This window comes from Rana temporaria, chromosome 2 (genome assembly GCF_905171775.1).
Source record: "Rana temporaria chromosome 2, aRanTem1.1, whole genome shotgun sequence".
Lineage (NCBI taxonomy): Eukaryota > Metazoa > Chordata > Amphibia > Anura > Ranidae > Rana > Rana temporaria.
Window position 1 is genome coordinate 257,149,340 of NC_053490.1, and position 25,623 is coordinate 257,174,962.

Sequence of the window (25,623 nt, forward strand, 5' to 3'; positions counted from 1 at the left end):
GAGCGTGGGGGTCATTCAATGGTATCAATTTCTTCATCCTCCAGGAACTGGCTGCATTCTCTCGCCACATGATGTCGGGCATTGTCGTGAACCAGGAGGAACCCAGGACCCACTACACCAGCGTAGGGTCTGACAATGGGTCCAAGGATTTCATCCCGATATCTAATGGCATTGTGTAGCCTATAGAGGTCTGTGCATCCCTCCATGGATATGCCTCCCCAGACCTCCACTGACCCACCACCAAACCGGTCATGCTGAACGATGTTACAGGCAGCATAAAGTTCTCTGCGGCTTCTTCAGACCCTTTCACGTCTGTCACATATGCTCAGGGTGAACCTGCTCTCATCTGTGAAAAGCATGGGGCACCAGTGGCGGACCTGCAAATTCTGGTGTTCAATGGAAAATGCCAATCAAGCTCCACAGTGTCCGGCAGTGAGCACAGAGCACACTAGGGGATGTCGGGCCCTCAGGCCACCTCCATGAAGTCTGTTTCTGATTTTCTGTTTGGTCAGAGACATTCACACCAGTGGCCTGTTGGAGGTCGTTTTGTAGTGCTCTTCCTCCTTGCACAAATGAGCAGATACCGGTCTTGCTGATGGGTTAAGGACCTTCTACGGCTCTGTCCAGCTCTCCTAGAGTAACTGCCTGTCTCCTGGAATCTCCTCCATGCTCTTGAGACTGTGCTGGGAGACACGGCAAACCTTCTGGCAATGACACGTATTGATGTGCCATCCTGGAGGAGTTGAACTGCCTGTGCAACCTTTATAGGGTCCAAGTGTCGCCTCATGCCACCAGTAGTGACACTTGGACCCTAGCCAAATGCAAAACTAGTGAAAAACAGTCAGAAAAGATGAGTAGGAAAAAAAAACCTGAAAACCATTCCTGTTTTGGAGGTTGTCTCATTGTTTCCCATCTAGTGCACCTGTTGTTAATTTCAGTTAACAGCAAAGCAGCTGAAACTGATTAACACCTTCTGTATGCACCCCTCCCCTCTTCTACTTAATTGACCAGATCAATATCCCAGGTGTTCAGATTCAAAAGTGTTCCTTTAATTTTTTTGAGCAGTGTATTTTAGATTTTTTAGATTTAGATTTTATTTGTCTATTGATTGCATACATGTTTGCAAGACAATATCACAAAAAGAAAGCCTTGTCTTGAAAATATGCCATACTGTATGTATTACTTTGTTATCTTAAAGCTGAGCTCTGGGCGCCAAAAAATGTAATTTAAATATAATTCTCAAAAGTCACAAAATATATAAATACACTCTATATGCACCAAACACCTTTGCAAGCCCAGATATTACCTTGGAAAAGTAGCAGTGACATCATCATGTCCCCATCAACATGAGGACAAGGTGATTTAAAAAAAAAATAATTATGGGGGCTTTCCCTTAAAACTCATACCAGACCCAAAGGGCCTGGTATGCACTGGGGGGGGGGCGAACATTTTTTTTTTACATTTTTCTATTGCCGGGAATGGTATTGTATTGCGGGAAATGTAATTGTTATTTCCTTTTTTTTTTGTCTTTATAAATATCATTTTTGCTGTAGCATGTACTTTACAGTCTAGAGATGCACCACTTTACAGGCAGACTATATTTAACCACTTAAGATCCGGACCATTATGCAGGTTAAGGACCTTGCCCCTTTTTGCGATTCGGCACTGCATCGCTTTAACTGACAATTGCGCGGTCGTGTGACGTGGGTCCCAAACAAAATTGCCGTCCTTTTTTTCCCACAAATAGAGCTTTCTTTTGGTGGTATTTGATCACCTCTGCATTTTTTATTTTTTGCGCTATAAACAAAAATAAAGTGAAATTTTGAAAAAAAATCTATATTTTTTACTTTTTGCTATAAAAAAAAAAAAAAAATATATATATATATATATATATATATATATATATATATATAAAAAAATTCCCTCAATTTAGGCCGATACGTATTCTTCTACATATTTTTGGTAAAAAAAATCACAATAAGCGTTTATCGATTGGTTTACGCAAAATTGATAGCGTTTACAAAATAGGGGATAGTTTTATTGCATTTTTATTAATAATTTATTTTTTACTACTAATGGCGGCAATCAGGGATTTTTTTCGTGACTGCGACATTATAGCACACACATCGGACAATTTTGACACATTTTTGGGACCATTGTCATTTTCACAGCAAAAAGTGCTATACAAATGCACTGTTTACTGTGAAAATGACAATTGCAGTTTAGGAGTTAACCACTAGGGGGCACTATAGGGGTTAAGTGTGACCTCATATATGTTTCTAACTGTAGGGGGGCGGGGCTGGACGTGTGACGTCATTGATCGTCTTTCCCTATATCAGGGAACAGACGATCAGTGACACTGCCACAGTGAAGAACAGGGAAGGTGTGTTTACACACACCTCTCCCCAATCTTCAGCTCCTGTGACCGATCGCGGGACACCGGCGGCGATCGGGTCCACGGGTCCCGTGGGCTCGGTCACGGAGCTTAGGACCGGGGTCGCGAGCGCGCCGCTGGCGGCGCGCTCACGACCCTCGGCTGGGCTTAAAGAGACATGTACAGCTACGTGATTGTGCCCAGCCGTGCCATTCTGCCGACGTATATCGGCGTGAAGGGGTCCTTAAGTGGTTAAAGGAATTTTTCATTTTTATTGTTGCACTTTAAGCATTATTAAAATCACTGCTCCTGAAAAACTATCTTTTAAAAAAAAAAGAATTTGCATTGATACATGTCTCTAAAGGCAGTACCCGGATCCCCATCAGCCACCGTAAAGCAATTAATCCTCAAATGTCATAAGAAAGGTTTGCTGATTGGGTTGTATTTAGATTCTTAGGTGCCTTATCTGTTCTATCTCCCAACAGGCCGTGTTCCAGTCTTCTAATGTAAAAAAAAAGGAAGCGCTCTTATTTTGAGAGTACATAATATTTAATTCTGATACCATTAATGGCCAGAAAGCCTTTATTTTGCTGTCTCTAATAAAGCTCCACTTTGTAAATGACGCCTAAATAATATTAGTGCCCATACTGGCAAGTAATGGAATTTGACAATGAAAGAGCAGTCGGCAGTGCTTACAAGGTCAGGGAATATCAGACTCCTTTAGAAATATTATTATCAATAGAAACCTTGCTGGCTCATAAAGGTAATAGCAGGCAACGTTTGGTTTTTGCTTACTGGTAGAGCTTTGATAATGAAATACAGTTTCACAATTCCCGGAGTCCAGCTTTAATGTAGAAATCCACAAAATGTCCTAAAGATTTTAAGTTATATCTTACATCTGTTATAAATAATCCAATTCAATAATCCACAAGGATTTGATTTGCTACTACAGTAGGTGTTTGTGATATTGTGTTTTTAGCACGACAGCGTCGCGCTGATACTCGGCGACATGGTGCCGAGATCTCGCCGACATCTCGCACTCACTGGAATAGTGACAGCACATCCCAGCAAGCGCGTCATAGAAGCGACGGGAGATCCGACTTGGATTCCCGCCAATTCTACACGTGTGCGGCGTTTGTTATGAATCCTGAGGGGGAAGTCCCCGCCGGATTTTAAATAAAAATCCGGCATGGGTCCCCCCCTCAGGAGCATACCGGGCCCTTAGGTCTGTTATGGGTTGTAAGGAGAGCCCCCCTACGCCGAAAAAAACAGCGTAGGGGGTCCCCCTACAATCCATACCAGACCCGTATCCAAAGCACGCTACCCGGCCAGCCAGGAAGGGAGTGGGGACGAGCGAGCGCCCCCCCCCTCCTGAGCCGTACCAGGCTGCATGCCCTCAACATGGGGGGGTTGGGTGCTCTGGGGCAGGGGGGCGCACTGCGGCCCCCCCACCTCAGAGCACCCTGTCCCCATGTTGATGAGGACAGGGCCCCTTCCCGACAACCCTGGCCGTTGGTTGTCGGGGTATGCGGGCGGGAGGCTTATCGGAATCTGGGAGCCCCCTTTAATAAGGGGCCCCCAGATACCGGCCCCCCACCCTAAGTGAATGAGTATGGGGTACATCGTACCCCTACCCATTCACCTGCAAGAAAAGTGGTAAAAACACAAATAAACCACACAGGGTATTAAAATATTTTATTAGTCTGCTCCGGAGGCCGCCCCCTGTCTTCTTTATTAGCTCTTTTACCAGGGGGAGCTTCTTCTTTGACGTCTTCGGGTGGGTGGGGGCCGCCGTCTGGTTCTCTTCCACCGCCGGGGGGGGGTGGCTTTTAAAAAAGCCCCCACCCCCCCGGCGGGTTTCCTCCGGCGTCTTCGGCGGGGCTCTTCTTCTTCTGCTATCCCAACGGGTCTTCTCCGCTATCCGGGGGGTCTCCTTCTATGTTCGCCGCTCTCCGCTGTTGACTCGTCGCACCCCGGTTCTTCGTCTCGCTGTCCGGTCCCTTCTTCCGTGCTGTACGTCTTCTTCCGTGCTGTGAGTTCTTCTTCCGTGCTGTGACGTCATGTTCTTCACTTCTTTTCTTCTCCTGATGTTGACACGCCGGTCCTTCTCGCTGAAATCACGGATGCGCGGAGAAGACCCGTCGGGATAGCGGAAGAAGAAGAGCCCCGCCGAAGACGCCGGAGGAAACCCGCCGGGGGGGTGGGGGCTTTTTTAAAAGCCACCCCCCCCGGCGGTGGAAGAGAACCAGACGGCGGCCCCCACCCACCCGAAGACGTCAAAGAAGAAGCTCCCCCTGGTAAAAGAGCTAATAAAGAAGACAGGGGGCGGCCTCCGGAGCAGACTAATAAAATATTTTAATACCCTGTATGGTTTATTTGTGTTTTTACCACTTTTCTTGCAGGTGAATGGGTAGGGGTACGATGTACCCCATACTCATTCACTTAGGGTGGGGGGCCGGTATCTGGGGGCCCCCTTATTAAAGGGGGCTCCCAGATTCCGATAAGCCTCCCGCCCGCATACCCCGACAACCAACGGCCAGGGTTGTCGGGAAGGGGCCCTGTCCTCATCAACATGGGGACAGGGTGCTCTGAGGTGGGGGGGCCGCAGTGCGCCCCCCTGCCCCAGAGCACCCAACCCCCCCATGTTGAGGGCATGCAGCCTGGTACGACTCAGGAGGGGGGGGGCGCTCGCTCGTCCCCACTCCCTTCCTGGCTGGCCGGGTAGCGTGCTTTGGATACGGGTCTGGTATGGATTGTAGGGGGACCCCCTACGCCGTTTTTTTCGGCGTAGGGGGGCTCTCCTTACAACCCATAACAGACCTAAGGGCCCGGTATGCTCCTGAGGGGGGGACCCATGCCGGATTTTTATTTAAAATCCGGCGGGGACTTCCCCCTCAGGATTCATAACAAACGCCGCACACGTGTAGAATTGGCGGGAATCCAAGTCGGATCTCCCGTCGCTTCTATGACGGCTCTGTCTCCATCGCGGCAAGCCAGCTCGGCGCTGGCTCCCGCGATGGGGCTCGTAGGTGCTCAATCTCGCCGAGAAAGAGAGCGAGATTGACACAAAATCGGGTTCACCTACTGTACTATACATCAAATGTAAACCTGTGATCTATTGTTTAGGCAAATTATATACCTTGGATGACCAGCTATAAGAAAACAGGTAAAATAATCCACTCAAGTTCCCTCCTATCTCTCAGCCGGTAATTTACCTGTCATATAATAATGGAAATTCACATTGCAGTTGATACGGGCAAATAGGCTGTGCACTTTTTAAAGTGCAGTTACACCCTACAAGGGCAGTTGCTCCAGAGCTTAGTAAATGAGGTAAGGCTTCACTTTCCAAAGAATACCCAATCACATGCAGTTAAAAAAATAAAGAAAATTGCATTTTTGCTTGCACATGATCAGATGATAGAAGTCAGCAGAGCTTCTGCTCATTTCCTAAGCTCTGGAGCAACTGCTCTTGCAGAGTGTAACTGTACTGCACTAAGTTCACAGTCTGTTTGTCTTTAGTAAATCATCCCCATAGCCTAATGGGTGCACTCCTGACATAATTGTCCAGGGCGGGGCAGGAAAGGGACCTAGGCTCTGGAACGGCATGGTGGCAGAATGCATACTCCCCATGTATTGGTACAATACTGCACACAAAAAAATCCACTGGCACTAAACAGGGATAGTAAAATTCCTAATATAAAAGTCGTTATAGATATGTAGGGTGTGGAGTAGATCGTCCAGAGCTGTGAGAATCGTAGTACCCGGAAGTACCAAAAATACAGAAAACCCACCAAAAAAAAAAAAATCCATTTATTGAAGATGAACTCCAGGTGTATGATAAAAACGTCCGTATAAGAATATGCAAAGCTGTCTGCGGAGTCTACATTTGTTTATACAGCTTAAACAGCTTTGCATATTCTTATACGGATGTTTTTATCGTACACCTGGAGTTCATCTTCAATAAATGGATTTTCTTCCAAAACATTTTATTTGAAACTTTTGTCCTTTCCCAAAAATATTTTGTTTATTATGAACTGTAGATGACCATGAGCGCGTTTTTTGGTGTGTTTTCGGTACAATACTGCGTAAATCTCTGGTTTGGGTAAATCATAGTGTTACTAAACCCACAACAGTACAATCAGTTTGTATATGCTGTAAAACATGCTTGTTATACTCACTGTGGAACCTAATGGGTTTATCCTCCACATTGTGTAAAAAGGCTGTTTAATCCTGTCTTCTCTGATCCTCCCCCCACTTCCACTGTCCCAATCCATCTCCGGATAGAACAGAGCCTCTGGAGTCACTCTGCACATGCTCAGTTTAGTGTGTATTGCTAGGGAGTTGTTTTTTTTCTTGGGAGGGTGCATGTGATCGGCACAGGACCAATCAGCACTGTCCAGACAGAGGGTTAGGGATCATGTAGCCTCATAGGACAGTCAAAGTTAAATGAAAACTCCTCCTACAAGCTGTAAACGGACACTAATAAATGTCACAAGACTGCTATATACTGCTGATGAGAAAAGGTATTTAGTAGTTTAGATTTATTAAAATAATTGCATTTCCATGTTCTGTTTACTGTGGGAGACCAGATATAATGAATGCAGGGTCCTCAGTTTAGTAACACTTTAACTTGTCACTAATTGTAAATAATATCCTTTTGTTTCTTGGCCAGCAATCAATACATTATTTAATTACATCTATGTAGCATACAACTTCTTTTTCAGTGCTGCATTTCCCTTTTATAATGAGGACTGTTGAATTGCAATTTGTATTGTGTTGAAAATTCAATTTAATTGACATATGTTAATGTGAACCTGTTACATGGCCATATACACTGAGCATATGAGGAAACATTGCAGTAGTGGTTACTTTCTTTAACCACTTGACCACCGGGCCTATTTTGGCACTTCTCTCCTTTATGTAAAAATCACAATTTTTTTGCTAGAAAATTAACCAGAACCCCCAAACATTATATATTTTTTTTATCAGACACCCTAGGGAATAAAATGGCGACATTGCAACTTTTTTTCTTGCACGGTATTTGCGCAATTTTGGGGAAAAAAACGGTTTCATGAATTAAAAAATAACAAAACAGTAAATTTAGCCCAATTTTTTTGTATAATGTGAAAGATGAAGTCACGCCGAGTAAATAGATACATAACATGTCACGCTTTAAAATTGCGCACACTCATGGAATGGCGCCAAACTTCGGTACTTAAAAATCTCCATAGGCAACGCTTTATTTTTTTTTTACAGGTTACTATTTTCGAGTTACAGAGGAGGTCTAGTGCTAGAATTGTTGCACACGCTCTAACGCACGCAACGATACCTCACATGTGGGGTTTGAACGGCGTTTACATATGTGGGCGGGACTTGCATGCGTGTTCACTTCTGCTCGCGAGCTATCGGGGATAGGGGCATTTTAAAAAATAATCATTTTTAATTTTATTTTTATTTTACTTAATTTTTTTATTTTTACACTTTTTTTATTTTTTGATCACTTTTATTCCTATTACAAGGAATGTAAACATGCCTTGTAATAGGAATCAGTGTGACAGGTCCTCTTTATAGAGATGTGGGGTCAATAAGACCCCACATCTCTCCTACAGGCTTACAAGCACGAGATCGTAAAAAAACATTCACCGATCTCACACCGACAGCCACGATTGTGGCTTTGTTTACTTCCGGGTACCAGGCGTGACGTCATAACGGGCCTCCGACGGTCATAGAGATAACTGGTGACCATCTAGTCACCAGTCATCTCTATGCTATCCCAGCCAGCACCAGCCAATTCGCTCTCCGGGCTCCCGATGGCACGGGAGAGCCCGGAGAAGCACAGGATGGCGGAGGGAGGGGGGGGACATCCCCTCCCACTGCCTATAAGAACGATCAAGTGGCAGAACTGCCGCTTTGATCATTCTTATTGTGCACAGAATCGCCGGCTGAAGACAGTGATATCTGAATGATGCCTGTAGCTGCAGGCATCATTCAGATATCACCGCACAAAGTCGAGGATGTCATTTGACGTTCAGCGGTTGTTAAGTGGTTTTAAAACCCAAATTTCCAAAAATCTCTACATCCAGAGGTAGGCAAATTATGGTTTATGATTTTTTTCCTGTGAAATATACAGCATTAACATGCAAACCTAAATGTAATTGTTTACTAACTCCAAAGCCCTTTTTGTATCTATAGCCATTGGGGCAGATCCACAAAGATCTGCCCCGGCGCACCGTATCTGAGATACGCTATGCCGCCGTACCTTACTGCAGTTTGGTTCGAATCCATAAAGATTTTGCGCCGTAAGTTATGGCGGCGTAGTCTATCTCTCGCGGCGTAACGGCGTGTAATTCAAATCAGCGAGTAGGGGGCGTGTTTCATTTAAATGAAGCGCGTCCCCACGCCGAACAAATTGCGCATGCTCCGTTCCTAAATTTCCCGCCGTGTATTGCGCTAAATGATGTCGCAAGGACGTAATTTTTTGTGACGTGGACGTAAATTACGTCCAGCCCGATTCACGGACGACTTACGCAAACAAATATTTTTTTTTAAATTATACGCGGGAACGACGGCCATACTTAACATTGAGTACGCCACGAAATAGCAGCTTTAACTATACGCCGAAAAAAGCCGACTAGAGACGACGTGAAAAAATGCGACAGCCGCTCGTACGTTCGTGGATCGTCGGAAATAGCTAATTTGCATACTCGACGCGGAAAACGACAGGAACGCCACCCAGCGGACGCCGAAGAATTGCATCTTAAATCCGAAGACGTACGAAGACGTACGCCTGTCGGATCTAACCCAAATGCCGTCGTATCTTGTTTTGAGGATTCAAAACAAAGATACGACGCAGGAAATTTGAAAGTACTCTCTCTGTGGATCTGCCCCATTGTTTTTAGTTTTGCATAGAGTGGAGAAAGTTCAAATGGAAAATCAAGTTGGTAGACCAATCATTAGATTTTTGTATGGTTATTGTGCTTACTGAAACAGATGATTTCCATGATCGAAAATGAATGAACATGTTGGATTTTTTTTTTTTAATAAACAAAAGACTTTCAAGGTCAAGCAAAAAAAAAAAAAAACATTTTAAGTGAAATGTGCATGATTGATTTAATTAATTGGGTGTTTAAATATACTGTTTGATGTATTCTTATTGTCCGCTTTATATTTTAGGGCCTGAAGCCAATGGATCACAATGGACTGTCAGACCCATATGTAAAATTACATTTACTTCCTGGTGCTAGTAAGGTGAGTTCACATTCACAAATTCCACTGTTTGTTCTCATATGTTAATAATAACACTATTCTGATATTATAATAGTTTCTCTTCTGTCTCTAGAGAACACTGATCACTTTGATGATAAATGTTCATATTTAAAATTAGTAGAAATTTAATGAAAGCCACATAGTATTTATAAAAAAAAGGCAATTGTTGTTTCAGGGTACCTACCTGCAAACAGAGGCTAAAAGCCAGAGGTGTCCAACCTTTTGACCTTCCTGGGTCACATTGAAAGAAGAGGATTTGTCTTGGGTCACACATAAAATACACTAACAATAAGGATAGCTGATGAGCAGAAAAAGTCGGGCAGATCACAAGTTAACGATCACTGATAAAAATAATGTACCTCTCTGAATAATAAAACATATTTATTTTTTTAATTAAAAAGTAAGAGGGCAACATAAAACTAGTACAATACTTCAAAAACTGTTTTTGATAAGCTAACGCATCAATATTTGCTTTCGATGAATGTAGTTGCATTTCTCAATGAATTCTTAAGGTGCTCATCAGTTATTTTGATTCCAATTTTGTCCTTTATGTGCTTAATCCTTGAAAATAGTTGCTCACAAATAGACAATCATGTGTGATTTATTTTGTTACAAAAATTTTAACAGCAATAGTAAAGAATTCCAATGAATCTGAAGTAAATTGTAACTAAACAAATTAGAAAATTAGAAAATGAATTTGAATTTGAAAATTATTTTGAATTTGAAAAAATACAGTAAGATATAAAAGTGAAATAAGATGAAGATTTCTATGTAAGCTGCTATGGAGAATATAATAAAATAAAACAGAAAAGAATAGAATAAAGCATAATAGAATAAAACAGAACAGAACATAAAATAATAGAATAGATTAGATTAGAAAATAAAATTATAGAATAGAAAAAAAATTGAATAAAATAGAACAAATATAAACGTCTTCCGAAATTAAAATTTCTAATATCTAATTGATTTGAAATTAACGAAGATAAGTAGCGAATCTGAATATATGAAACTAATTCTGAAAATGAATCAAAATAATACTACACAATAGTAATGAATAAAATCAAAAGTTCAGATTTATGAAAAATCCAATACTGATAGCTGCGCTCCTGACAATGGTTAAAAAAACATGACCGGTGTTCATATATTATCCATATGAGAATTTATGGCTGACACTTTGTGATTTAAAAGTCTCATAAGAAGGTAGTGATTTTAGGTTCAATAAGTATTTATTAGAAATTTTTTGGAAGGTAGTGATTTTAATTGATGTTGAATATCATGCACCATACACCAAGATCTACACCACGTGGGTCACACTCCCCCAGGGGTTCAAACTCACCATCATGATGAATATCACAGGCCTTTACAGTTGTGTGAAAAAGTATTTGCCCCCTTTCTGATATTTTTTGTTTTTGCATATTTGTCACACTTAAATGACTCAGATCATCAAACAAATTTTAACATTACACACAGATAACACGAGTTAATACAAAATGCAGTTTTTAAACAATGGTTTCATTTATTAAGGCAAAACAGCTGTCCAAACCTGCCTGGCTTTACTGGGAAAAAGTAATTGCCCCCCAAACCTAATAACTGGTTGTGCCACCCTTGGTGGCAACAACTGCAGTCAAGCGTTTGCGATAACTAGCAATGAGTCTTTCACATTGCTGTGAAGCCATTTTGGCCCACTCTTCTTTGCAGAATTGTTTTAGTTCAGCCACATTGGAGGGTTTTCCAGCGTAAGGTCATGATACAGGTCAATTGGATTTAAGTCTGGGCTTTCACTAGGCCACTCCAAAACCTAAATTTTGCTTTGTTTGAACCATTTGGAGGTGGACTTGCTGTTGTGTTTTGGATCATTGTTCTGCTGCATAACCCAAGTGCACTTGAGCTTGAGGTCACAAACTGATGGCTGGACATTTTCCTTTAGGATTTTCTATTAAAGCTCAGAATTCATAGTTCCATCAATTATGGTAAATCGGTCAGGTCCTGAAGCTGCAAAGCAGCCCCAGACCATCACGCTACCGCCACCATGTCTGACTATTGGCATGATGTTCTTGTTATGAAATGCTGTATTCGTTTTTTGCCAGATGTAACGGGACGCACACCTTCCAAAAAGTTACATTTTTGTCAGTTCACAGAATATTTGCCTAAAAGTCTTGGGTATAATCAAGATGTTTTTTGATAAATGTGAGATGGGCCTTTGTGTTCTTTTTGGTCAGCAGTGGCTTTGGCCTTGGAACTCTCCCATGGAAGCAATTTTTGCCAAGTCTCTTTCTTATTGTTAAATCATGAACACTGATCTTACCTGAGGCAAGTGAGGTCTGCAGTTCTTTAGATGTTGTTCTGGGTTCTTTTATGACCTCTTGGATGAGTCATTATCATGCTCCTGGAGTAATTTTTGTACTCCAGCCACCACTGTTATCTCCATTTGTGGATAATGGCTCTACCCATGGTTCACTGAAGTTCCAAATCCTTAGAAATGGCTCTGAAACCCTTCCTAGACCGATACATGTTTGTTTCTAATCTGTTCTTGATTTTTTTTAGATTGTGACACGATGTATGGCTTTTTGTGATCTGTTAGCGTGCTTCACTTTGTCAGACAGCTTCTATTTATGTTATTTCTTGATTCAACAGTTCTGGCAGTAATCAGGCCTGGGTGTGGCAAGTGAAATTTAACTCAGCTTTTCAAAAAATTGTGGTTAATCACAGTTCATTCATGATTCAGCATGGGAGGGGCAATTACTTTTTCACATAGGGCCAGGCAGGTTTAAACAGCTTTTCCCCTTAATAAATTAAATAACAATTGAAAAACTAAATCTTGGATTAACTCGGGTTATCTTTGTGTAATATTAAAATTTGTTTGATGATCTGAATCATTTAAGTGTGAGAAATATGCAAAAAAAAATCAGGAAGGGGCAAATACTTTTTTACACAACTGCAGTTTTCACAGTGTCATCCATTTCACGGGGTCGCTTAAGCTAATGATCACTCCAGGGATAGTCAATCATGCAAAAGAAAAACTCTACATAGCACGATCCCATTCATCCACATTTATTGAAAATGCACTTACACTCATCAATAATATCCAAACATTGTAATATAACAAAGTATTATCACCAGTCAGTAGGGGAATGCACCATCTATCGCGCTGGCTGCTCTGGTTGTTCCTCTCTGTCCCTGACATGCACACGTCACTTACGGTTGTCATATGGTCACGTACTGACGCATTTCGTCATTATGACTTTGTCGCAGCTCTGGAGGTTGTTTATTCCAAGCGTAGATTTATTTTTACATATTATAGTTATATAACTGCATTGTATATACAATTATGTTAATTGCATACAGTTCTAAAAATACAATACTAATCATAATAGTAGTTAGTTGAAAACAATGAATTATACTATTAGGGTGATATGATATATCAGTCACTTAGAACCCCCAAACATTATATTTATTTTTTCTAACACCCTTGAGAATAAAATGACGATCATTGCAATACTTTTTGTCACACCATATTTGCACAGCGGTCTTACAAGCGCACTTTTTTGGGAAAAAAAATCACTTTTTTAAATAAAAAATAAGCCAACAGTAAAGTCAGCCCAATTGTTTTTATATTGTGAAAGATAATGTTGCGCAGAGTAAATTGATACCCAACATATCACGCTTCAAAGTTGCGCCCACTCGTGGAATGGCGACAAACTTTTACCCTTAAAAATCTCCATAGGCGACGTTTAAAAAATTCTACAGGTTGCATGTTTTGAGTTACAGAGTAGGTCTAGAATTATTGCTCCCGCTCTAATGATCATGGCAAAACCTCACATGTGTGGTCTAAACACCATTTTTATATGCGGACGCTGCTCGCGTATTAAAAAAAAATGGGTCACTTTTATTCCTATTACAAGAAATGTAAACATCCCTTGTAATATAAAAAAAAACACAGGACTTCTTAAATATGAGATCTGGGGTTAAAATGCAATAAAAAAATGTCCCTTTCAGAGCATTGGGCGGAAGTGACATTTTGACGTCGCTTCCGCCCTGCAATGATATGGACGGGTGGGGGCCATCTTCCCCTCACTTATCTCCATGTCAGGCATATTGAGAGGATCCGATCGCCACCGCCACTACCGACAGCTCCAGTAAGTGGCGGAGCGGTGGGGGACCCTTTCCCACTGCCAATAAAAGTAATCTTCCGGTGTATCCGCCGCAGAGGCCACTTTTATATTGACACAGACCGCCCGCTCTTAAAGAGGATACGAGGGTTATGGTAGCTAAAACAACAAATTAAATTAACGAAATACAAAATATCTTTATAAATGTCAAATACTAAATTTAAAATAGTATCAAAAAGCATACAAATATATATAAGTACCCTTCTTCCATCCAAAAACTTTGCCATTTGGGAGATTTTCTTTCACTTACTATCCCATAGCCAAAACAGGAAATCAGAGGAAATCCCTACAAATTAAAATAATCACTTTTTTTGTTATACTTTAAGTACATCAGCCCGATGATGCTGTGTTTTTCCATACTTAGGTATCTATGCATTACTGTTGAAAGAGACAACTCCAAATTGGCTATTAGATTTTAAACTCCCTAAATATCTCATACCTGGACCTCTACTTATTTAATGCACACATTTATTTATTTTAACTTTAATGCCATTTTAATGCCATTTTTGATTTTAATTTTTTTTTGGGGTTTGCAAGGTAAATAACCGATAAGGTGAAAGTGAGTTGACATTTTCAGCATCTCATGAGATAATTGGAAACAACATGTCATGAGATTCAATTATCTAATGAGATATTCTTTGGTGAATCGAGTCCTATATATTTTTTGCTACAGTTTCTAGTTCCATAGACTGGTAGACTGGAAGTCTTTTTACTAGACTGGTCTTCAAATGGCTGCATTTGGTATGAGTATCCTTATCCTGACTTAGGAGTAAAAAAGTTGCTGAGGCACATATACTCAAAGACTCCCAATAGGACATTCCTGCTCCTTACCCAGGCATTACCTACGATTAATAAGTGGAGCTGTAAAATAGCCATTTTCTATATAAAGTTGTTGAGACTACCGTTATCCTGTATGCTCTCACCTGCTGATAGGATTATTTGGCTCTTCTTAGGATGAGACAATGTTTTTAAACATAATTCAAACAGAAACCCTTTGTCCCTCCGGGCCGCTGTCATATGACGTCTTTTACTTTCCAAGCCTCTAGGGGGTGTACCCACCCGCTGTATCACTTGGCATCCGATGCACGTGCCTGGTGTTCTGTCAGAAGAGAGGAGACCGATGTGTGTTACCAGTACAGAGGAACACCGATTGGTCTCCTCCCCTTGTGAGTCCCCTCCCCACACAGTTAGAATCACTCACTAGGATACACATTTAACCCCTTCCTTGCCCCCTAGTGTTAACCCCTTCCCTGCCAGTCACATTTACACAGTACTCAGTGCATTTTTATAGCTCTGATCGCATTATAAATGTGAATGGTCCCAAAATAGTGTTAAAAGTGTCCGATGTGTCCGCCGCAATATCGCAGTCACGATAAAAATCGAAGATCGCCGCCATTACTAGTAAAAAAAAATAACAATAAAAATGCTATAAATGTATCCCCTATTTTGTAGACGCTTTAACTTTTGAGCAAACCAATCAATATACACTTATTGCGATTTTTTTTACCAAAAATATGTATGTAAACTGAGGAACATTTTTTTTCTTTCTTTTAATGGGATATTTATTATAGCAAAATTTTAAAAATATATATTTTTTCAAAATTGTCGCTCTTTTTTTGTTTATAGCGCAAAAAATAAAAGCCGCAGAGGTGATCAAATACCATCAAAATAAAGCTCTATTTCAAAATTTCATTTGGGTACAGTGTTGCATTACCGCGCAATTGTCATTCAAAGTGTAACAGCGCTGAAAGCTGAAAATTGGTCTGGGCAGGAAGGGGGTGAAAATGCCCGGTATTGAAGTGGTTTATCAGCAAATTTAATGTTTACTTTCCAAAGTGAATGCTCACTGAGCTTAGTAAACAAGAAAATAAAAATAAGGTTCAATAATGGGCAAAAAAAAATATTTGAATTGTTCCTTGCACATGATTAGGTAATACAGTGAGCACAGCGTTACCTTATTTAATAGCTACAGTGCATTTTCACATTTCAAAGTGAACTTTTTCTTCTTCTTTTATTGTCCAGTTACAGGCTGGTGTGGCAGGGGCCAAACTTTGTTGTATTACTACACTGCAGCAGAGAAAACTCAAATCTACAGGCTGCCTGTACTGTGTGGCAGAGCCATTTATGCCTGGAAAGAATGGACAAAAATACAAATTGTTTGGCAGGTAAAACTCCCTTATATGTATTCCATCTGTGTATTTAGTTGTTTGTCTGGAGTTCAGCTTTGAACATAAAATCAATCCAAGCAATTGGATGGATACACAAGACTTGGAGCAGATCTATCACCAATAGCGTTGAATTTCAAGGATATGTTTTGTATTTATGACATCTCTACAATGTGCATTATTACTCAGTCACATTCCTTCATTCTGTTCTGTGGGTAACATGATTTCTAGAAATACTGTAAGAAATGACCTAAGCAAAAATTGCTATACAATCCACACTTGCTTGAAGCTAAAACTCTGATAACACATTTGAAGAAGAAAATAGAAAAAAAAAGGCCTGGAATTAATAACCATGAATAGGAGAACTTGCATACTATTCCAAAGCAATTTTTTTATTTTTTCTAAAATTGCCTTTGAAGTTCACCAATTTGTCTGCTGCATTTATAGCTATATAAAAATTACTGTTACATTTGCTGTTCCTTTCAATAAGAGAAAGTTCATAATTTTAAGAGAAGGAAAAAAGTTGGATGAAAAACCTTTACATGCTTTATTAAAAAAGATAAAATTGACATAACAGAAACAACCCTTTCACGCCGAGCGTATGCATATATGCGTGCTCGGCTTTCGGGGGTTATACCGGGATGATGCCTGCAGCTGCAGGCATCATCCTGGTACCGTTGTTTGGAGCCGGCGATTGGCTATTCAGGCATAACAACCGATGCGGCTAAAAGCCGCTCGGTTGTTATGCCGGAGGAGCGGGAGGGGACATCCCGCCGCCTCTTGCCACTCTGACCTGGCCTCCCGTCCCACCGGGAGACCCGATCCTCGATCCGGCACCTCCAGTGTCCATGCGCAGACTGAAACGCAATGTAAACACGGAAGCGACGTCATGACATAACTTCCGGGTTTCTCGGCTGCCAATGGCGCCGGATTTAAAAAAATAAACAGTATTCAGAATCGCTGTTTTCGGTGATCTGAATACTTTGAAGTGCAAAGGAGGGATCAGGGGTCTCTTTTAGACCCCAGATCCCTCCATAAAGAGTACCTGTCACCACCTATTACTGTCACAAGGGATGTTTACATTCCTTGTGACAGCAATAAAAGTGATCAAAATGTAAAAAAAAAACACTATTTTAATATTATAAAAATAAATAAAATAAATAAGATTTTTTTTTTTAAAGCACTTGCGCAACAAAGAAAACGCATACAGAAGTCGCGCCCACATATGAAAACAGTGTTCAAATCACACATGTGAGGTATCGCCGCGATCGTCAGAGCGAGAGCTATAATTCTAGCACTAGACCTCCTCTGTAACTCTAACCTGGTAACCGTAAAAAAAGGTTAAAGCGTCGCCTATGGAGATTTTTAGGTACCGTAGTTTGTCGCCATTCCACGAGTGCGTGCAATTATAAAGCGTGACATGTTTGGTATCTATTTACTCGGCGTAACATTATCTTTCACATTACACAAAAAAATTGGGCTAACTTTACTTTTTCATTTTTTTTTTAATTCATGAAAGCTAATTTTTCCCAAAAAGGTGCGTTTAAGACACCGCCGCACAATATTGCAACAATCGCCATTTTATTCTCTAGATTCTCTGCTAAAATATATATATATATATATATATATATATATATATAATGTTTGGGGGTTCTAAGTAATTTTCTAGCAAAGAATATGTATTTTAACTTGTAAACACCACATGCCAGAAATAGGCTTAGGCATGAAAGGGTTAAGTGAACCACTCCTGTGCATGTTTAAAAATCAATTCAACAAACAAATTTTTTTGCAATGGCTGAATGCTTACTCTCTAAAAAGCTTTGAAATAAATAACAGGAGTGATCTAATATATAATATATATATATATATATATATATATATATATATATATATATATATATATATATATATATATATATATATATATAAATGTTCTGTTAAAAAATGTGACTTTGTGCTTGTAAATGTAGATGCCAGTGTAATCCAGATTTAATCTCTAATTGTTTTGTTATTATGCAGAGACTTGGCTTATTGTAAGACTCAGGCCTCGTACACACAACTGTTTTGCTCGACAGAATCCATCAATAAACTTGGTGGCAGAGCTTTTTTGCCGAGGAAAACGGTCGTGTGTATGTTTTTCGTCGAGAAAACTGTTGTGGAACTCGTCGGGAGTTTCAATTTCCTCGTCGTGTTTCTCGTCGGGCTGGTTTACGACGAGAAACACGTTTGTGTGTATGCTTAGAAACCCGCGCATGCTCAGAATAAAGTATGAGATGGGAGCGTGCCTTCGATAAAAGTAGGGTTTGTAATGGAGATAGCACATTCGTCATGCTGTAACAGACTGAAAAGCGCAGATCGTCTCTCACCAAACTTTTTACTTAACACCCAGTAACATGAGATTAGCAAAAGCAGCCCCAAGGGTGACGCCAGTGGAATCAAACTTCCCCTTTATAGTGCCGTCGTACGTGATGTACGTCACCGCGTTTGAGAACAATGAGATTTTGTCTTGACAGTGTGTACGCAAAGAAAGCTTGTCAAGATTCTCGACAAGCCTAACAAGGAACTCATCGAGGAAAACGATGTTTAATTTACGACGAGTTCCTCGGTCCACATTGTGCACTGTTGTATTGTGGTGCCATTCCTTTTGAGTGGCACCACAAAACATATAGCGAGCGGACAACAACACATGGACATTTTAGAGCAGCACAACACACATACATTTTTTATTTTTCTTGCACATGATTGGGTAATCACAATGAACACAGTGTTACCTTATTTACTAATCACAGTGCACATTCGCATTTCAAAATTACCTTTCACTTTTCTGTCATGTGATTACACTATAACTATTACCACCTACCTTAGCTGAAAAAAATAGGCTGTGATTAAACTGTACCTTTTCTAATTAACGCTTAAGTAAATTCCTGTCTAATTAAAGTGGATCATTATGGTTTTGAAAAGTAATTACAAACTGCTCTTCCCTAATCACCTGTCTGTATGCTCTTACTAACTAGACCCCATCCAGTTATATTTATGAAACATTCATTTTGAAGCTATAACAAGATGTAGTAAATACATTGCAATTCCTATCCCCAAGAACATTACAGATAATGACCAAATTCATGTAAAAAAAACATCTATGTAATAAATGATGACCAGGATTGTTGTAGGTCAGGAATAAGGACATTTTCAGTGTTCTAGGAAGGCTTCAAAAATTATATTGTAATCACATGACAGAAAAGTGAAAGGTAATTTTGAAATGCGAATGTGCACTGTGATTAGTAAATAAGGTAACAAGGTGTTTATTGTGATTACCCAATCATGTGCAAGAAAAATAAAAAATGTATGTGTGTTGTGCTGCTCTAAAATGTCCATGTGTTGTTGTCTGCTCGCTATATGTTTTGTGGTGCCACTCAAAAGGAATGGCACCACAATACAACAGTGCACAATGTTTAGCTGCATCATGGTAATTTGCTGTGTATGGCTAAGAAACTATTTGAAAAAAGTGAACATCCAGGTCAATGACAGCTCTGAGTCTTACAATAAGTCAAGTCTCTGCATAATAACAAAACAGTTAGGCCTCGTACACACCACAGGACATGTCCGTTGAAAACGGTCCGTGGACCGTTTTCATCGGACATGTCCGCTCAGAGATTTCGGTCTGATGGCTGTACACACCATCAAACCGAAATCCCCGCGGACAGAGAACACGTTGACGTAGACGACACCGACGTTCTCTATCGCGCGAGTTCAATGCTTCCACGCATGCGTCGAATCAATTCGACGCATGCGCGGGATTTCGGTCCGCTGGTTAGACGTACTAACCAGCGGACATGTCCGACGGACAGCTCTCCAGCGGACAAGTTTCTTAGCATGCTAAGAAACTTCTGTCCGCTGGAAGTCTGTCCGCTAGCCTGTACACACAATCGGATCTGTCCTCTGAAACTGGTCCGCGGACCAGTTTCAGCGGACATGTCCGGTCGTGTGTACGAGGCCTTAGAGATTAAATCTGGATTACACTGGCATCTACTTTCACAAGCACAAAGTCACATTTTTTAACAGAACATTTATATATATATATATATATATATATATATATATATATATATATATATATATATATATTGCATATATCAGATCAATCCTGTTATGTAATTCAAAGCTTTTTAGAGAGTAAGCATTCAGCCATTGCAAAAAAAAATTGGTTTGTTGGATTGATTTTTAAACATGCACAGGAGTGGTTCACTTAGCTTAAACATTGTTTCCGTTATGTCAATTTTATCTTTTTTAATAACGCATGTAAAGGTTTTTCATCCAACTTTTTTCCTTCTTTTAAAATTATGAACTTTCTCTTATTGAAAGGAACAGCAAATGTAACAGTATTTTTTATATAGCTATAAATGCAGCAGACACATTGGTGAACTTCAAAGGCAATTTTAGAAAAAGTAAAAAAATTGCTTTGGAATAGTATGCAAGTTCTCCTATTCATGGTTATTAATTTCAGGCCTTTTTTTTTTCTATTTTCTTCTTCAAATGTTTTATCAGAGTTTTAGCTTCAAGCAAGTGTGGATTGTATAGCAATTTTTGTTTTAGGTCATTTCTTACAGTATTTCTAGAAATCATGTTACCCACAGAACAGAATGAAGGAATGTGACTCAGTAATGCACATTGTAGAGATGTCATAAATACAAAACATATCCTTGAAATTCAACGGTATTGGTGATAGATCTGCTCCAAGTCTTGTGTATCCATCCAATTGCTTGGATTGATTTTATGTTCAAAGCTGAACTCCAGACAAACAACTAAATACACAGATGGAATACATATAAGGGAGTTTTACCTGCCAAACAATTTGTATTTTTGTCCATTCTTTCCAGGCATAAATGGCTCTGCCACACAGTACAGGCAGCCTGTAGACTTGAGTTTTCTCTGCTGCAGTGTAGTAATCAGGGCCCAAGTCCTGCAGGAACGCATGGGAATGGAGTCCCTGCACTTTTCTCACAACAGGAACTTGCAGGACTAGAACAGCCTCGAGCAGCAGAGCCGCCCGAGCCAATCCTTCTACTAAGTGGCGATGCCCAGCTCGAGTCACTGTCAGGGGCAGGGGAACCTTAGTAATCCTTTATGTTACTGGCCGCTTCCTGTATATGGATTTATCGGGTAATGTCTCCTGGGAGCTTTTGTCATTGTTCCCAGGAGACATTGCGGAGGTCTGCCGCGAGTTATCGCGGGATTTAAAAAGAACTTTGGGTGGGAGTTCCCACACTTTTATCCCCAGGACTTGACCCCTGGTAGTAATACAACAACGTTTGGCCCCTGCCACACCAGCCTGTAACTGGACAATAAAAGGAGAAGAAAAAGTTCACTTTGAAATGTGAAAATGCACACTGTATTACCTAATCATGTGAAAGGAACAATTCAAAAAAATGTTTTGCTAATTATTGAACCTTATTTTTTCACATTTTTGCACCTTGTTTACTAATCTCAGTGAGCATTCACTTTGGAAAGTAAACATTCAATTTGCTAATAAACCACTTCAATACCGGGCATTTTCACCCCCTTCCTGCCCAGACCAATTTTCAGCTTTCAGCTTTCAGCGCTGTTACACTTTGAATGACAATTGCGCAGTCATGCTACAGTGTACTCAAATTACATTTTAAAATAGAGCTTTATTTTGGTGGTATTTGATCACCTCTATTGCGCTATAAACAAAAAAAGAGTGACAATTTTGAAAAAAACAATATTTTTTAAATTTTGCTATAATAAATATCCCATTAAAAGAAAGAAAAAAAATGTTCCTCAGTTTAGGCTGATATGTATTCTTCTACATATTTTTGGTAAAAAATCGCAAAAAGTGTATATTGATTGGTTTGCGCAAAAGTTAAAGCGTCTACAAAATAGGGGATACATTTATAGCATTTTTATTGTTATTTTTTTTTTTTACTAGTAATGGCGGCGATCTGCGATTTTTATCATGACTGCGATATTGCGGCGGACACATCGGACACTTTTAACACTATTTTGGGACCATTCACATTTATAATGCGATCAGAGCTATACAAATGCACAGAGTACTGTGTAAATGTGACTGGCAGGGAAGGGGTTAACACTAGGGGGGCAAGGAAGGGGTTAAATGTGTATCCTAGTGAGTGATTCTAACTGTGTGGGGAGGGGACTCACAAGGGGAGGAGACCAATCGGTGTTACTCTGTACTGGGAACACACATCGGTCTCCTCTTCTCTGACAGGACGCCAGGCACGTGCATCAGATGCCAAGTAAAATACGTCATATGACGGCGGCCCCGGAGGGACAAAGGGTTCCTGTTTGAATTATGTTTAAAAACATTCTCTCATCCTAAGAAGAGCCAAATAATCCTATCAGCATGTCTTTGGCGTGTGGGAGGAAACTGGGGTATTCAGAGAAAACTCAGGCAAAAACTGAGAGTATATGCACACTCCATGCAGGTGGTGTCATGGTAGAAATACGAGTCACTAATCTCCTGTGCAAGGTAATTATAACTTTGTAATTTTCCCTTAGCTAAGTCAATGAGGTGAAGCTCTGATGACTTATCAAATCATGTGCAAACAAAAATACATATTTTTTCTTTATTCTCCTTGCACATCATTGGGTATTCTTTGCAAAGCGTTTTTAGCCTTATTCAGTAGGCAAGGGAACATTCCCTTACAAAGTGAACAGCTCACCTGCCTTTAGCAAATCAACACCAGTACATCTGTTTTTGCAGTGAGATCTCTAGTATGCTCAAATAAAAAGAAACCTTTTTTTGAACACATGCATCCCTTGAAGCAACTATGTCACTTACAATTAAAGCGGAGTTACACCTAAAAATTGAACTTCCGCTTAATCCACTCCTTCCCCCCTTACATGCCACATATGGCATGTAATTTTTTTTGGGGGGTAGTGGGGGGGTCAGGAGGAGTGGGACTTCCTGTCCCACTTCCTCCTTCCGCCGAGGGGCTGGTAAGGCGATTAGCTTAATCGCCTTATTGCAGCCCCTCCCTGTAGGCGAGCGCCTGTCCAATCAGACGGCCCCACGCCGCTCGCGCATGCGCAGTGGGTGCCCGGCCGTGAAGCCGAAAGCTGTCACTGCCGGGTGCCCACACTAGAAATGAAGAGGGGGGGGCGAGGAGCGGAGCCCCGGCCGGCGCGTCGCTGGAACCGTGGAGCAGGAAGTGTCTGTTTATTAAAAGCCAGCAACTACACTTTTTATAGCTGCTGACTTTTAATAAACTTAAAAAAAGGCTGAAACACCCCTTTAAGCTGCAGCAAACATGTAGGATAAAACACACCTTAGATCCTAATATCTAAAATTTCCTGATCCCATGCCCCTGATGACACGCGGCAGCGGGCACGAGAGCCAGAACAGTTAAAGTGGTGTTCCAACTAAAAAAAAAAAAAAATTTAAGTCAGCAGCTGCAAACACTGAAGCTGCTGACTTTTAATAAGCACACTTACCTGTCCAGGGTGCCCACGATGACGGCCCCCCGAGGCCGATCCGTCCATTGGATCGGGTGCCGGCGCCGCCATTGATACTAAGGGAAACAGGCAGTGGAGCCTTGCGGTTCACTGCCCGTTTCCTACTGCGCAAGCGCTAGTCTCGCTGCTCTTTGTGAATGACTGGCTGTCTTCTGGGACAAACACATGTCCCAGAAGGCAGCATGCTACATTCCCCAGAAGACAACGCGAGCAGGATGAGAAAGAAGCTAGCCGCGGTATAGGAAGTGGCAGATTAGTTAAGCTGCCTAGCAACAGCCATTTCTGGTAAGTAAAACTGTTTTATTTATGATTTTCAATTTTTTTTCAGCAACCTTTTTATATATATTTTTTTTTATGTAGTGTGGACCTCCCCTTTAGCCCCTTGATCACTGCCAGTGTTAACCCCTTCCCTGCCATTCCAATTTTTTAGCAGTGGTCCCAAAAATGTGTCAAACATGTCTGATCTGTCCGCCATAATGTCACAGTCCTGATAAAAATCGCTGATCACCGCCATTACTAGTAAAAAAAAATAATAATAATAAAAATGCCATAAATCTTTCCCCTATTTTGTAGAAGCTAAAACTTTTGTGCAAACCAATCAATATACGCTTATTGTGATTTATATTACCAACAATATGTAGAAGAATACTAGGGCTGTTACTGATCAAAATTTTTCTGTTCGATTAATCGGTTTGTTTTTTAATCGACTAATTTCGATTAATTATAACGCACATACAGATCCAACTACTTTTAGCTGATCTCCTTGCAGGCTGATTCCCAGTGCAGCTACCAACCACTGGAAAGATGGATAGCCGGATACAAAAAACACACAAAGGCAGCGCTTGATGGGAATAGCATTAAAACTTTTATAGTCTTCAAGTAGGTAACCAAATAAATATTGCACTGGAGATAAAAAACATGTAGCTAAGTATGATACTGGTATAAAAATGTGTACAACGATGCCACTGCTGAATCCAGATGAGGAGAGGTTACCACCAGTCCGTATGTAGATGTCCCATGAAGGGAACTATCACAACTCCCAGTGGATGGCTGTAGAATCCCAGGTTGATAGAGGGAAGTGATAGAGGGAAGTGTAACAGCCCTTGCGTGTGGCAGATAGTGAGGTCCCGCCAGCATGCAGATATGAAGGCACAGCAAAGGAGCCCTTCAGATGGACATGGCAAGCCCCGCCGGTGTCCGTGACATTACTGGATCTATGACGGAACTCCCTGAAGGCCCAGAATTGTGATCGATCAAAAAAATTAAAGATTAATCGATTAATTAAAAGTTAATTTGCACAGCCCTAAAGAATACATATCGGCCTAAACTAAGGAAAAAAATTGGGGATATTTATTATAGCAAAAAGTACAAAATATTGTGTTTTTTTTCAAAATTGACACTCTTTTTTGGTTTATAGCGCAAAAAATAAAAATGCAGAGATTCACAAATACCACCAAAAGAAAGCTCTATTTGTGGGAAAAAAATTGTTTGGGTGCAGCTTCGCACGACCGCACAATTGTCAGTTAAAGCGGCGCAGTGCCATATTGCAAAAAATTACCTGGTCATTGAGCAGCCTAATCTTCCGGGGCTAAAGTGGTTAATAAATTCCTGTACTGAGGATTTTATACTATGCAAGCTTGGTGCTCTTCCTTTTTGTCTTCCTGGGTCATCAGATCTGTGAGGTGCATTAGCGGAGAAGCGACGGTGGATCCCCACATACTGCTACAGTGTAGTCATTTATGTGCAAGTGTGTTTTGACTCTTTACATATAGTCAGGTACATTCTGGTAAGCTCATATATGTATTGTTTAGAGTGAACACTGGGTGTTTCGCAGTTGGAGATGATTTAAAAGCTACAGAGATTCCTACCTGATTATAAGGATGTATCTTCACTGTTGTCGGACTGTTCATCTTTGCTAGTGTACGGATCATTTCTAAGGCCCCATACACACCATAGAATCCATCCGCAGATAAATCCCAGCAAATGGGTTTCAGCGGATAGATCCTATGGTGTGTACACGCCAGCGGATCTTTATCCGCGGATATATCTCCCCTGGGATGGATTCCAGCAGATCGGATATTCGCTGACATGCAGAACAAATCCATCTGCTGGAATCCATCCCAACGGATGGATCCGCTGGTCTGTACAGACTCAC

The 25,623-nt window shown here is 40.8% G+C and overlaps 1 protein-coding gene across 1 annotated transcript in view; it reads left to right on the forward strand.

Moving 5' to 3' along the window:
• The window catches only part of DOC2B (double C2 domain beta), a 675,394-nt gene that overhangs the window by 346,273 nt on the left and 303,498 nt on the right, over nucleotides 1–25,623 (forward strand). The window contains exon 3 of the mRNA XM_040336805.1: nucleotides 9,548–9,622. Within this exon, the coding sequence (XP_040192739.1) occupies nucleotides 9,548–9,622 (75 nt within the window). The remainder of the gene's footprint in view (nucleotides 1–9,547; nucleotides 9,623–25,623) is intronic.